Source organism: Cucumis melo, chromosome 12 (genome assembly GCF_025177605.1).
Source record: "Cucumis melo cultivar AY chromosome 12, USDA_Cmelo_AY_1.0, whole genome shotgun sequence".
Taxonomy (NCBI): Eukaryota; Viridiplantae; Streptophyta; class Magnoliopsida; order Cucurbitales; family Cucurbitaceae; genus Cucumis; species Cucumis melo.
In genome coordinates, this window is record NC_066868.1 from 7843083 (window position 1) to 7858196 (window position 15114).

At 43.1% G+C, this 15114-nt stretch overlaps 1 protein-coding gene across 1 annotated transcript; it reads right to left on the minus strand.

Moving 5' to 3' along the window:
* Positions 1-429: 429 nt before the first annotated feature.
* On the minus strand, positions 430-8678 carry LOC127144202 (uncharacterized). The gene is made up of 2 exons (XM_051079787.1): positions 6037-8678; positions 430-751 (listed from the first exon to the last, which is right to left on the minus strand). Exons 1-2 carry the CDS (start codon positions 7259-7261, stop codon positions 702-704), a joined length of 1275 nt encoding a protein of 424 aa, XP_050935744.1. The 5' UTR covers positions 7262-8678; the 3' UTR covers positions 430-701.
* Between the last annotated feature and the right edge of the window lie 6436 nt (positions 8679-15114).

Genomic DNA, 15114 nt, shown 5'->3' on the forward strand with positions numbered 1-15114 from the left:
CCAAAAATACTCTAAATATGTCAATAATTCCAATGAAATTCATTAATAGATTTGTGAATGGTTGAAAATTCAAAAGTCTAAACAATAGAAATTAAAATTTTGAAAACTAATAGATCACATAGGATGCATGAAGTTTTAAGTTTAGGACTAATCGTATGATTTGACCCGTGCATATTATTAAACTAATATAAGAGAGAATTAGTAATTAATCTTCTTAATATTTGGCGTTGAAAGTTTAATCAAATTGCTAATTATAAAAACATAATAAAAATTAAAACAAAGTTTGGGATGGTGTTGGAGATGATGAAACAAGGTTTGACTATATGTACCCAACAAGAAAATTGACCAAATCTTCGTACCAACTTTTTTGGTCATAATTTATGTTGTGTTTGAAAACTCTTTATATATCAAAGACATTATTAGTTGTAACGACCCAACTCCTTATACTGAATCGAAGTCATTACTCAATATAGAACAAGTGGTTTAAGTCATAAAATTTTATTAAAAGCATACGGTTCAAGAAATTCATTTATAAAAGCATAAACAAGGTAGTCGTGCAAAAATGTAAAAACGTTCTGAAATCCTACTCGGGCCCTATCTACATAAAAGATAGAAAAAATAAAAAAAGTACTCAAACTCAAATGCTAAAATCTGAAATAAGAAATAAGCGGAAGCGGTAGTCCCTATGGCCCTCCTCGGTCTCACTTCGGGTCGCTCGCCAGTTTGCCCTTGCCCTTGCCTCGTCCTCTACCTGAAAACATAAAATGGAGAGAATGAGTATAAAAATACTCAGTAAGGGACCCACTACTAGTCCCACTAGGTGCCTGTTAACTTCCTGTTAGAGTCCTGATAACTGGTACCCAATCTCTGGCACGTTCCCGAACACGTGCAATCATGCGCTCCCGTAGGGACGTAACTCTGGTCTTCGGTGCCCGGGGACACCTAGGACAGTCGGGATGCGAGGACCCCGTCGAGTCACTCGAGTCATGTCTATATCATGCTAGACTGGCGTCCCGTCGGACCACACAGTCCTCAATAGGTGGTGATCCCGAAGGACACCCATGCAGGTACGACTCTAACAGAATCAAGCTAACAGGTACCCTAATTGCAGTATACATACACATGGCATCAGCATATAACATGTCACATAATCATTTCTACATTCTCCGTCCCGACATTCGTCGTAAGCATAATGGATCTTGCCACACATAACAGGCTATAGCACAACTATATCGTCATTTGCATCATACTAGCGTTTATTTCAGGCATCATACTGTCAAATCCTCAATATGCAACATAGGGCATACACAGTCTCATACTTCAAACATGAAACTAGTAGTAGAATCTCTTACCTGGAGATTCACTCGACGAGTCCTAACCGCAAGACACGTGTGCTTTCCAAGCAACGGGATCCTAAATATTTAATAACGCCAAAGTTCGTAAATAAGTCACCAACGGCTAACGGTTAAAACTCGGTTGAAATAACTTACCCCAGAAAAGGTTGCAGTGGTTGAGCCCCTACTGAAGAAAATCTCCCGCTGCAGCAGTTACTCGGTCCAAGACGTTCCTTAGGAAAAATAATTTAATTTAGTCCAAATTAAATTATTTAGCGCCCAAAACATTGGGTCGTATTGGGGAAATGCCCAAAATAAATACTTAATTTACCAAAAATAGGTGGGAGGAGCCAAAATAAGCTTGGCGGCTCGGCTGGAAAGTAGGGCAGGAACCGGCTCGGCTTGGAGGCTGGAGATCGGCTCGGCTCGCGGTGCAGACAGGCGCGGCTCAGCTTGGACAGGAACTACGCGTGCGGCTCGGCTTGCAACAGGAGGGAGACGCGGCTCGGCTACGCAGAAGCGCGCGGCGCGGCTCACACGCGGGTGCACGCGGGCGCGGGTCGGTTTCCGGAATACGGCGCGCGTTGGCTCGGGTCGCGGAGCGGGTCTTCGGTCGGGTCTGATCTTCGCGCAGAGTGACGCTGACTTCCGGACTCGGGTTGCGCGACGGGTTGCGGTGGTCCGGCTTAAATGCGGCTTCGCTCGGCGGCTGCGGACGGGGGCTGCTCGGCGTCGAAACGAAGCGACGCGATTCGGCTTCGGCTGGCCGCCACGATTCGGCTTGCAGACGCGATGGGCTTCGGCTTCGGCTTGCGACTCCCGACTGAAGGCGGCTTCGATCCTTGGCGTGCGGCGGCTTCGATCCTTGGCGCGCGGCGGCTCGACGTGGACCGATCTTCGACGCTGCTGGGAGACCGGCGTGGTGACCTACGGCGGTTGACTAGCGGCGGCGGCGGCGGCGGCGGCGGGGGAGATTGGGATTTAGGGTTTTCTTCTTTTTTTTTTTTCACTTCTTGGGGAAGAGGTGAACTACACGCTTTCCAAAGCCCCCTTTTATAAAAGAATTAATACTAAATAAAAAACATAAATATTATTTCTTTTATCCCCCCTTTTTTTTTCTTCCTACTTTAGTCCAAATAACAACCAACTTAACAAATTAAATCACCCACAAAAATCTCTAAATCTTCATTAATCACAAGTAAAAATTTCCTCAATTCGAAAGAAATTTCAAGAATTTTACTCTTAAGACGATAAAAAGGGAAGACAAATTTGGCGGGGCGTTACAATCTCCCCTCCTTAGACAACTTTCGTCCTCGAAAGTTCTAATCCTCGAACAGCTCGGGGTACTGGGCTCTCATGTCCTCTTCTTTCTCCCACGTGGCCTCTTCCACTCCATGGTTCTGCCAAAGGATCTTGACCAGTGGGATTTCTCGACTGCGAAGCTTCTTGACCTCTCTTGCCAAGACCTCGACAGGCTGCTCCTCGTAGCTCAAGTTCTCGCTAAACTGTAGTGGCTCGAAGTCCACCACGTGTGTTGGGTCTGCGACATATTTCCTCAGCATGGAGATATGAAATACGTCGTGCACTGCAGCAAGGGATGGGGGTAGCGCCAAGCGATAAGCCACGGGGCCAATCCGCTCCAGTATCTCGAACGGCCCTACGAAGCGTGGACTCAGCTTCCCCTTCTTCGCGAACCTCAGAACACCCTTCATGGGTGCAACCTTCAGAAAGACCATATCTCCTACTTCGAACTCGAGATCCTTACGTCGTACATCAGCATAACTCTTCTGTCTGCTCTGTGCTGTCAGCATACGAGCTCGGATCTTCTGTATGGCTGCGTTGGTCGTCTGCACTAATTCGGGGCCTAGCATCCTCTGCTCTCCAACCTCGCCCCAGCAGACAGGGGATCTACAGCACTTGCCATACAGAGCCTCGAACGGTGCCATACCGATAGTAGCCTGGTAGCTGTTGTTATAGGCAAACTCCATCAGATGCAGATGGGAGTCCCAACTTCCTGAAAACTCTAGTACGCAGGCTCGCAACATGTCTTCTAAAATCTGGTTCAATCTCTCTGTCTGACCATCAGTCTGAGGGTGGAATGCCGTGCTGAAGTCCAACCTCGTACCTAATGCAAGTTGAAGTCCTTTCCAGAACTTCGATGTGAAACGGGCGTCTCTGTCTGAAATGATGGATACGGGTACTCCATGTAGTCTCACAATCTCTGTCATATATAGCTGCCCCCACTTACTGGCAGTGTAAGTGGATTTCCCTGGCACGAAATGGGCCGACTTCGTGAGTCTGTCGACCACGACCCAGATCACCGTGTAGCCCCTTAGGGTCTTGGGCAGTCCCGTAATAAAATCCATCGACACACTCTCCCACTTCCACCCTGGCACACTCAAGGGTTGCAACAACCCTGCTGGATGCTGCCTAGGTGCCTTCACCTGCTGGCACACCAAGCATCTACTGACAAATTCTGCCACATCCCTCTTCATGCCCCTCCACCAATAGACACTCCTTAAGTCCTGGTACATCTTCGTACTCCCAGGGTGCATGGTAAACGGGGAACTGTGAGCCTCAGTCAAAAGCTCCGTCTTAACTGCGCTGTCTTCCGGCACACAGAGGCGTCCTTCAAACATAAGGCCATCGTCAGAGGATATGGAGAAGCCTTCACCTTGCTCTGTCTCTACCACGCGACGCTTCTCTGCCAGATAAGGATCATTCAGCTGAGCAGCAATGATCTTTTGCCTCAAGGTTGGCTGGACTGTCAACTGCGCCAACTGTGCGGTAACCTCACCTACTGAGACTGCAATCTCTGCCCTCTCAAAGTCCCTGAGTAAGGGGGTCTGCTTGGTGATTAGCGCTGCTGAATGTGCAACTTTCCTACTTAGCGCATCAGCCACTACATTCGCTTTACCTGGGTGGTATAGGATCTCGCAGTCGTAGTCTTTCACCAACTCAAGCCACCTCCTCTGCCTCATGTTCAACTCTTTCTGGGTGAAGAAGTACTTCAGGCTCTTATGATCGGTGTAAATCTGAATCTTCTCACCGTACAGATAGTGCCTCCATATCTTCAGTGCAAAGACTACAGCTGCCAACTCCAAGTCATGGGTAGGGTAGTTCTGCTCATGGATCTTCAACTGGCGGGAGGCATAAGCAACTACCTTACCCTGCTGCATCAGGACACAACCTAGTCCCTTCTTGGAGGCGTCACTATAGATTACAAAGTTTCCCGAACCATCGGGCACTGTCAGGACCGGTGCAGTCACTAGCTTCTGTTTGAGCTCCTGAAAGCTCTTCTCGCAAGCTGGGCTCCAGACAAAAGGGGTTCCCTTCCTGGTCAACTGGGTCAACGGGCTGGCTATACGTGAGAAGTCTTCCACGAACCTCCTGTAGTAACCCGCCAAGCCCAGAAAACTTTGAATTTCACTAACCGTGGACGGTCGAGTCCAGTTGGTCACCGCTTCAATCTTTGCGGGATCTACTGAAACTCCCTCACTGGAAACCACATGGCCAAGAAATGTCACCTTCCTTAACCAGAATTCACACTTGGAGAACTTGGCATACAACTTGTTGGCTCGAAGGGTCTCCAAAACTTGGTGTAAGTGCTCCTCGTGCTCAGCCTCAGTTTTTGAGTAAATGAGGATGTCGTCAATGAAGACTATGACGAACGAGTCTAGAAACTCCTTAAACACCCTGTTCATCAGATCCATGAATACTGCAGGAGCGTTAGTCAAGCCGAAAGACATCACAACGAATTCGTAATGTCCGTACCTCGATCGAAAGGCCGTCTTGGGGATGTCACCGTCCCTAATCCTCAACTGGTGATAGCCTGATCGCAGGTCGATCTTGGAGAAGACGGTGGCTCCCTGCAACTGATCGAACAGGTCATCAATCCTGGGCAAGGGGTAGCGGTTTTTGACTGTCACCTTGTTCAGCTCTCGGTAGTCAATACAAAGGCGCATTGACCCATCCTTCTTCTTCACGAACAATACTGGGGCTCCCCAAGGCGACACACTGGGCCGGATGAAGCCTTTGTCCAGCAACTCCTGTAATTGGACCTTCAACTCCTTTAGTTCGGCTGGAGCCATTCTGTAAGGGGCCCTCGAGATAGGAGCAGTGCCCGGCTCTAACTCGATGGCGAAGTCTACCTCTCTGGGGGGCGGAAGTCCTGGGAGTTCGTCTGGGAAAACGTCGGGGTACTCTCTTACCACGGGTTCGGAGGATAGGGAAACTTCTGGCTCTCTCACATCCACTACGCTTGCCAAAATACCCCAAGTACCCTGGCTGAGTAGTTTACTGGCCTTCATGGCTGAGATGACCTTGGGTATACATACCATACCTGCCCCCCTGAATTTGAAACTAGCCTCGGAGGGAGGGTTGAAAACAACTTCCTTGCCATAACAGTCTATATTGGCATGGTTGGCTGACAGCCAATCCATGCCTAGTATCACATCAAAATCCTGCATGTCTAACACTAGCAAGGTCACGTCTAACATACGATTCGCTATCTCTACCCGACATGCCTTTATTTGTTCTTTGGACAACAGGACCTCCCCAGATGGAGTAGAAACCGACAAAACACTACCCAAAGGCTCTACCTCTAAACCCACATGCTGAACGAAAACGGAGGATATAAACGAGTGGGATGACCCAGAGTCAAATAGCACAAAAGCATAGTGCCCCAAAATTGGGAGCGTACCTGTCACCACAGTGCCAGCTCGCTCGGCCTCCTGCCGGGTAGTGGCGAAAACTCTCCCCTGCTGGGCCGCAGAAGGCTGGGGCGGTGTCGTCTCAAAGGGTTTCCGAGGACACATATCAGCAGTGTGCCCCGGCTGTCTGCACCTAAAGCAGACTCCACTTCCAGCCAAGCAACGACCTCCGTGGACTCTCCCGCAGGTAGTACAAGCGGGTAGCTCTCTCAGAGTCCTCCCGGCTGCTGCAAGCTCCCGTCGGTGTCTCTGGAAGACACCTCCTGACCTCAGTGTTCGCTGCGGTGCTACGTCAGGCTGCGTCTCAACCTTTCTCTTCTGTCCCAAGGCTGACCCTCTGCCGGCAGCCTTAGACGCATCGGCTCTCTCAGGCAGGCTCAAATCCAGTGCTATACGTAGTGCATCAGCATGCGTGGCTGGGCGGAGGGCTCTGACAATGCCCTGAAGGTCTAGCCTGAGTCCTCTAACAAATTTCTCCGTCCTGGCAGCCTCATCTCTTACCATATCGGGAGCAAAGCGGGACAGCATATCGAACTCGGCGTCGTACTGCTCCACCGTCATGTCGCCTTGCTCCAAGTTTAGGAACTCTTGCAGCTTGGCGTGCTTCACATTGGCGGAGAAAAACTTAGCATAGAAGTTCTCCTTGAACTGCTCCCATGTTATTTTGCTTACATCGCCCCCTAGCATTCTCTCCGCGGTCTCCCACCAGGCGGTGCCCCTGTCCTCCAAGAAGAAGACTGCACACTGCACCTTCTGGTCTTCTGGGCACTTCATGTACCGGAAAATAGTCTCTATGGACGTCAACCACATTTGGGCCTTTGTGGGGTTGTCCATGGATCCGTCAAAGGTCTTGGGATTATACTTCCTGAAATCCCGTAAGTGTTTCGCCTCGGCCGACAGTTGAACTGGTACTGGTTGAGCTTCCTCAGGGGCTGGAGGAGCGACGGCCTGAGCCTGAACAGGGGCGGCCTGGGCCTGAGCAGGGGCGGCCTCGGCCTGAACAGGGGCGGCCTGGTTCTGCTGGGCGGCAAGGAAAGGCGCCAAAGCAGCTTGCAGCATGTCCTGATAACGCTGCTCCATTGCGGCGAGATCCGCCTGGGTGACCGGTGCGTTTGGGTCGACTGCCGGTGCAACAGGTGGCGCCTCCGGCTGGCCACGACCGGCTCCTCTGCCTCCCCTACCACCTCCTCGGCGTGTACCTCTACGTGGCGGCATTCTCCCTAAAATTCACCAACAAACTTCTCACCACAAGAACTTAACACCCTATATCTAGGTCTTAGACTATTCAGGCAAAATTGTAATCTTAACATTAGCAAGGCTTTAGACATACCTGGCGAGTGCCGAAGGACCGTATAGCCATAGGGTGAAGTAAAACCAAAAACAAAAATGACTTACATCGTAGGTCAGTCTACAGAACCTAAAACACTGTGCTCTGATACCAACTGTAACGACCCAACTCCTTATACTGAATCGAAGTCATTACTCAATATAGAACAAGTGGTTTAAGTCATAAAATTTTATTAAAAGCATACGGTTCAAGAAATTCATTTATAAAAGCATAAACAAGGTAGTCGTGCAAAAATGTAAAAACGTTCTGAAATCCTACTCGGGCCCTATCTACATAAAAGATAGAAAAAATAAAAAAAGTACTCAAACTCAAATGCTAAAATCTGAAATAAGAAATAAGCGGAAGCGGTAGTCCCTATGGCCCTCCTCGGTCTCACTTCGGGTCGCTCGCCAGTTTGCCCTTGCCCTTGCCTCGTCCTCTACCTGAAAACATAAAATGGAGAGAATGAGTATAAAAATACTCAGTAAGGGACCCACTACTAGTCCCACTAGGTGCCTGTTAACTTCCTGTTAGAGTCCTGATAACTGGTACCCAATCTCTGGCACGTTCCCGAACACGTGCAATCATGCGCTCCCGTAGGGACGTAACTCTGGTCTTCGGTGCCCGGGGACACCTAGGACAGTCGGGATGCGAGGACCCCGTCGAGTCACTCGAGTCATGTCTATATCATGCTAGACTGGCGTCCCGTCGGACCACACAGTCCTCAATAGGTGGTGATCCCGAAGGACACCCATGCAGGTACGACTCTAACAGAATCAAGCTAACAGGTACCCTAATTGCAGTATACATACACATGGCATCAGCATATAACATGTCACATAATCATTTCTACATTCTCCGTCCCGACATTCGTCGTAAGCATAATGGATCTTGCCACACATAACAGGCTATAGCACAACTATATCGTCATTTGCATCATACTAGCGTTTATTTCAGGCATCATACTGTCAAATCCTCAATATGCAACATAGGGCATACACAGTCTCATACTTCAAACATGAAACTAGTAGTAGAATCTCTTACCTGGAGATTCACTCGACGAGTCCTAACCGCAAGACACGTGTGCTTTCCAAGCAACGGGATCCTAAATATTTAATAACGCCAAAGTTCGTAAATAAGTCACCAACGGCTAACGGTTAAAACTCGGTTGAAATAACTTACCCCAGAAAAGGTTGCAGTGGTTGAGCCCCTACTGAAGAAAATCTCCCGCTGCAGCAGTTACTCGGTCCAAGACGTTCCTTAGGAAAAATAATTTAATTTAGTCCAAATTAAATTATTTAGCGCCCAAAAACATTGGGTCGTATTGGGGAAATGCCCAAAATAAATACTTAATTTACCAAAAATAGGTGGGAGGAGCCAAAATAAGCTTGGCGGCTCGGCTGGAAAGTAGGGCAGGAACCGGCTCGGCTTGGAGGCTGGAGATCGGCTCGGCTCGCGGTGCAGACAGGCGCGGCTCAGCTTGGACAGGAACTACGCGTGCGGCTCGGCTTGCAACAGGAGGGAGACGCGGCTCGGCTACGCAGAAGCGCGCGGCGCGGCTCACACGCGGGTGCACGCGGGCGCGGGTCGGTTTCCGGAATACGGCGCGCGTTGGCTCGGGTCGCGGAGCGGGTCTTCGGTCGGGTCTGATCTTCGCGCAGAGTGACGCTGACTTCCGGACTCGGGTTGCGCGACGGGTTGCGGTGGTCCGGCTTAAATGCGGCTTCGCTCGGCGGCTGCGGACGGGGGCTGCTCGGCGTCGAAACGAAGCGACGCGATTCGGCTTCGGCTGGCCGCCACGATTCGGCTTGCAGACGCGATGGGCTTCGGCTTCGGCTTGCGACTCCCGACTGAAGGCGGCTTCGATCCTTGGCGTGCGGCGGCTTCGATCCTTGGCGCGCGGCGGCTCGACGTGGACCGATCTTCGACGCTGCTGGGAGACCGGCGTGGTGACCTACGGCGGTTGACTAGCGGCGGCGGCGGCGGCGGCGGCGGGGGAGATTGGGATTTAGGGTTTTCTTCTTTTTTTTTTTTCACTTCTTGGGGAAGAGGTGAACTACACGCTTTCCAAAGCCCCCTTTTATAAAAGAATTAATACTAAATAAAAAACATAAATATTATTTCTTTTATCCCCCCTTTTTTTTTCTTCCTACTTTAGTCCAAATAACAACCAACTTAACAAATTAAATCACCCACAAAAATCTCTAAATCTTCATTAATCACAAGTAAAAATTTCCTCAATTCGAAAGAAATTTCAAGAATTTTACTCTTAAGACGATAAAAAGGGAAGACAAATTTGGCGGGGCGTTACATTAGTTGTCTAAAGTTGTGCAATAAATGACGTCTTAGGTAGTTAATTTCAATATCACATATTTTAAATTCAATTCACCACCCTACTTTAATTTTAGTTTGAATCAAAAATTTACTCACACAATGGTTAGGTTTGTTTTAATTTAGTTTTTATGTAAATTTGAAAGTATCCGTGGACAACTCTAAACCAAATTTAATATGAATCAAATTAGTGTTAAGTAAATTTCTATTTTTTACACATGAACAAATTTGTTATAACACTCTTAACTATAACCCCCACATCCCCTCTTCCCATTTGGTTATCTAGAAGAATGTGTGATTGAATCAAAGAGAAACACAAGCGCCCATGTGAATGTGTGATTGAATCAAAGAGAAACACAAGCACCCATGTGGATGAATCTGATCAACTATTACTATATATAGTTATAGGTTGGTTTGAAGTTATAAATATTATTTGTTTGATCCACAGAGAATTCAACATCTCTTGTTTGGTTGGAACACACGTAGTTGATGATTAGCTATACACTGTGTTTTTCTTTGAATTTAGAAGTTGAAATTTTAAAACTTTTGTATAAAAATAAGTAAATGAATGAATAGGTCCTCGTGGCATGATACTTGAAAAAGAAGTTAAGAAATGATGCATGAAAAATGTCAATTGATGAGCGTATCACGTGTGAAAATGGATGAGGAAAAAAAAACCTTTAAATAATTTTAATCAATATTTGCATGAGAGAACTTATCAAAATTTTCAACTTATGCTAAGAATATCACTCCACCTTTTCTTATGTTTTTCTTCAACTTCATTCAAATTTTTTCGTATCCATTTTAACCTTAATTTTTATTTAATGTAGTTGGTATGGTAGCTTACAGCTATGGATGAAAAGATTTTGACTTCCCATTTCTTTTTCAACATCTGTATTGTCAAATTTTCAATTTTCACGATGATTTGTTTGCTTTTGCCGATCATTTTCAATTAGATTGTTTTCAAAATCATTCTAAAATATATTTTTTATCATTTAAAATTAATTTTGATATTATAAAATTTATTTTGAAGACTTAAAAATATGTTTTATAATAATTTCAAAAATGAAAAGATTGATTTTAGCACGAAGCACGTTTAAAACCACAACAAAACATAGCCTTAACCACTCAAAATTAATTTTATATTTAATTATCACTTTAAAATATAATTTCCATACCATTCAAATTAATTTTTAATGATTTCAAGGACACGAGTAGTGAATTTATTTCAAGGGAGAAGAACACAATCTCCACAATATATATATATATATATATATGCACGTTGGTGTGGTGCTTGCCACACATACCATATGATGCTTTAAGTGATAAAGTGAGAAGAGGGTGGAAGCTAGTAAAATTTATAGTAGGATTTAAAATTGGCACATATGAAGGTACAATAATGTATTTGTTAACTTAGGAAATTTTCTACTACAATTTGAAATTTAGCTAATTATTTGATATCCCGATCAAATTCTATGTGGAATGCTTGAGCTCAAGAACATGACTCTGTGAAAGTTAGGCTCCTCAGTTTCAGAATTAGCTAAAGTGAAAAAAGGTTGGATCGAGGGACCAACTCAAGTCTAATAAATTAAATAAGTCCTTGGCCTTGCGATGTTCACAACTTTAACCTTAAAATGACTAACACAAAACAAAGTAAGTCGAAGGAATAACACATTTATGTGGGTGCTATTTCATCAAACTAAATCCAAATTTAAAATTTATATCAAATAGAATATTTTTTTTAAAAAAAAATTGAACATTTCAAGGATAATTAAACACATAATTGAAAATTAAGGACAATTAAACACATAATTGAAAATTAAGGACCTATGAATCAATTTTAAAAGTTGGAGACTAAATGCATACCAACCTTATAGTTCATAGTTTAGATACTAAAATTCTAATTTAACCTTAATTTTAATGACTATTCTTTGGCTTTAATGTCTTCCAACTCGCATCTTTGACAATTAAATTTTGTATACGCATGAACAAAAAATCATCATTACTTATTTGAACCTTTGTGTATGAATCCTTTGTGTATTCGTCGATGAACATGAAGTAAATTAGGTAGAAAATCAAAAAGCCTATCTCCATTCAATTTGAATAGGGAGAAATTCTTTTTTATTTCAATTTCCTTATAAAATATATAATTTAATTAGTCAACATTGTTAAACATTCTATAAGAGATTGTTAATTTGGTAGAGTATTTGACTAACATAAATTTAAAAATAGAGGTTTCAATAAAAATAAAAATAGAGTTAGTATTTCAAGTTTTCAAATATATGTTTAGTAGTAGATTAAAAATTAAATACTAATTTTTTTTTAAATCGAACTAGGTTTTATACTATTATTTTATGTCACACCCTGGTCTAAGTTTTCCCTTCTAACCTAGATCGTGGTATGAATTACTCCTTTTAAGAATAAACATTCCTTCCTAAAAATAAAATTTGCAAAAACCTTTTTCAAGAAATTTAGAAAAAAAAATTCGGCAGAACCTCTCCTAAAATATGAGTTAACCAAACCTGTAAAAGAAAGAAATTTTGCACTTCCATATAAGTTTATATAACTTCAAAACTCCAACAGACAAATCAAGTGTGTCTCACCACTCAGTTATCCAGGCAGTTTCATAGCTTCAGTAAAGTTTAGAATCTGACTAAAAATTACATACAAAATGATTTCGTTCTAAAGAGGGATCTCCTATACAAGTTCTTGGCCTCACTCTCGCTACATCTAATCACTCCATGATGCATTACAAAAAAAATAACTACAAACATATAAAAGAATAATGGAGATCTACGACTGATGACGAGAGATCAATCAACGCTTAGCCTTTGTTCACTACCTGAGGGGGGAAGAAAAACATTTAAATGTAAGTCGAATACTTAGTGAGTGGCAAGTTTCATAAATATAAAGCTCATAAGACATACTTGAAGAGAAAAATTATAAATATGCATTAGAAATACAATATTAGTGAAAAACGCCATTAATTCATAACCATTGTACCACCAACAAACCTGTAATCCGTACAACCATGGCAAGGCATCTAAAGATACGACCAAAGATAGCCGCACATGATAAAGAATCATGCGGTCAAAACTAGCTCACGCATCCTTAATACCCGCCATGATATCAACCGTCAAACCAATCGAACCAACCATGATAGCTTACTAAGTATACGGCCCAGGAATAGCTCACACTTGCTCCATATCCACAAGGAAACACGCGGCCAAACAAATCTCACGCACACTTAGCACCTACCATAGTAACTACATATTGCTCCTATATGCACATAGAGCCACCCAACCATGGGGTAAGCTAGGCCTGAAGCCATATCACAATCCTTCATCCATGTCCTCACCTAGGCTCAGGTTCTCAGATCTCCTGTCATTTACCCTAAGCATCGGTTTAGTATAATTCAAAACAAAGTATAAACTAAAAACTTGAAACATGATTTTTATAAAAATCAAGGCATACACATTCTCAAAATCATAATGAGTAAACATATCGTTTAAGTATTAATGGAAACAAGGACTTTAAACCCGTTTTATCAACTTTGAGTTATGAACATTTTTGAAATCTCAATGTTTAAACACATTGTTTAAACAATAACGAAAACGTGGTCATGGTTTAGATCATGGTAGTTTCCAAGCAATGTCAAGAGATAATGTGTATATGTATAAAGAAAGCTTAAAAAATAAACCACTCACAGTCAGTAACTCGATCCTCCAGGGTTATACGCTTTCCCCACTTCAATTTGGCCTGAAACAACGATTAGGGTCTATTAATTATCTTCAAAAGGGAGACGACACAACAATCTTCAACATACTTTATAAGGCCAAAATCAAACTTGTTTTAGTTCCTAAGGTTCTTAAATTCTCAAAATTTTCCAGATTCGTAAAATGAACTTCAAATGATCATAACTCTTTCAATACTTAACCAAAATGAGTGTTCTTTATGTCAAAATCTTCATTTTGATGTCCTTTATAATTTACATGAAGGAAGAAAAATATGTTTCCCAATGGATTGCTACTGAATTGGCCCAAAACAAAGAGTGTTCAAAAACGGACTCTTCTGCTATCCCCTAACTTGTTTATGAAATTAAGCTTACTTCCAATCATATTTAGCTCACAATTTCTTCATAAAAGTCGTAGTACATTGAATAAGCTTTCTGACCATACTAAATAGGGATCTTAACTCCTAACTGCCTTCAATATTCAAATTAAGAATCCGACATCACGGGCTACTCAAGAACTTAGCAAAGTAATCTAATTTCAAAGAAATCGCTCCAGTAGCATTCAACTATCGAATCCTAACATTCATAAACCATGGTTTGCTTAATATTGGCACTAAAATAAGTGGAGTCTAAAGACCCATTCAATAAAGCTTAGAACCTTACCCAAAATGTGTCAAGATGTCCAATTTTGAGCTTCCGAAAGGCTAGACCACAGTTTAAACTCTTCAAAATTTTAAATCTAGCATAAAAAGTAATGGGCGTGATGAAAATCGAGTTGAAACTTAATGGGTAATGAAAGCTCATCAAGAAATCCATTAAAATAAAGAAGATTTACCCAAAAACTTAGATCCAACGACACAGAATTGAGAAGAGTGAGATTAAAATGGTTCGACTTGCCGAATGACGACAAACGATGGTTGCACGGCTCACTTAACAATGAAACACAAGGAAACTCAAATAGATTATGCCGATTTGAGCTAACAGCTTCAGAACGTCGTGGTTCAAGGCGGTGCGCGGCGTGGTCGGTCATCGTCCGGTGACTAGGCTGCACAACAGCGGCGGGGCAACACAACTATGGCTAGGCGACACGTCGGCGCGAAGGAACAAGAGAGATATGTGGCGGCAAAAGAGATTTTTGAAAAGGGAGGGGGGCGTGTCGTTGGTCTCTCTAGAAGAAGAAGAAGAAAAAGAAGAAGAAGAATAAGAAGAAATTGTTTTTCTTCTTGTTTTTTATATATAACTTAATAATAATAGTAGAATGACCAACATGCCCTTCTTCATTCTTTTCAACACCTAAGCAAAACAATTTAAATTTTAAAACCCAATTAAAATGGATTCTAAATTTTTCCTTATCACACGAATTAATCTTAAGGGGTATGAAAGTATTCCAACTTGTTTTTCACCATTTAAGAGATATTAAATATATAGATAAAATAAAAGAGAATGGAACGAGGGCTTACATTTTATAAATTCATAAAAATAGTTATATATATTGTAACGACCCAACTCTTTATACTAAGCTGAGATCATTATTAAAAGGAAACAATAATAATAGACACTTTTTTTAAAGGAGGGAAACTAAATTTTCAATAAAAACAGAATGCTGAAACACTGATACATGTCACGGATCCTTCTCTGTCGCTCGCCATCTTTCCTCTATCTTTACCTTCGCCTGAA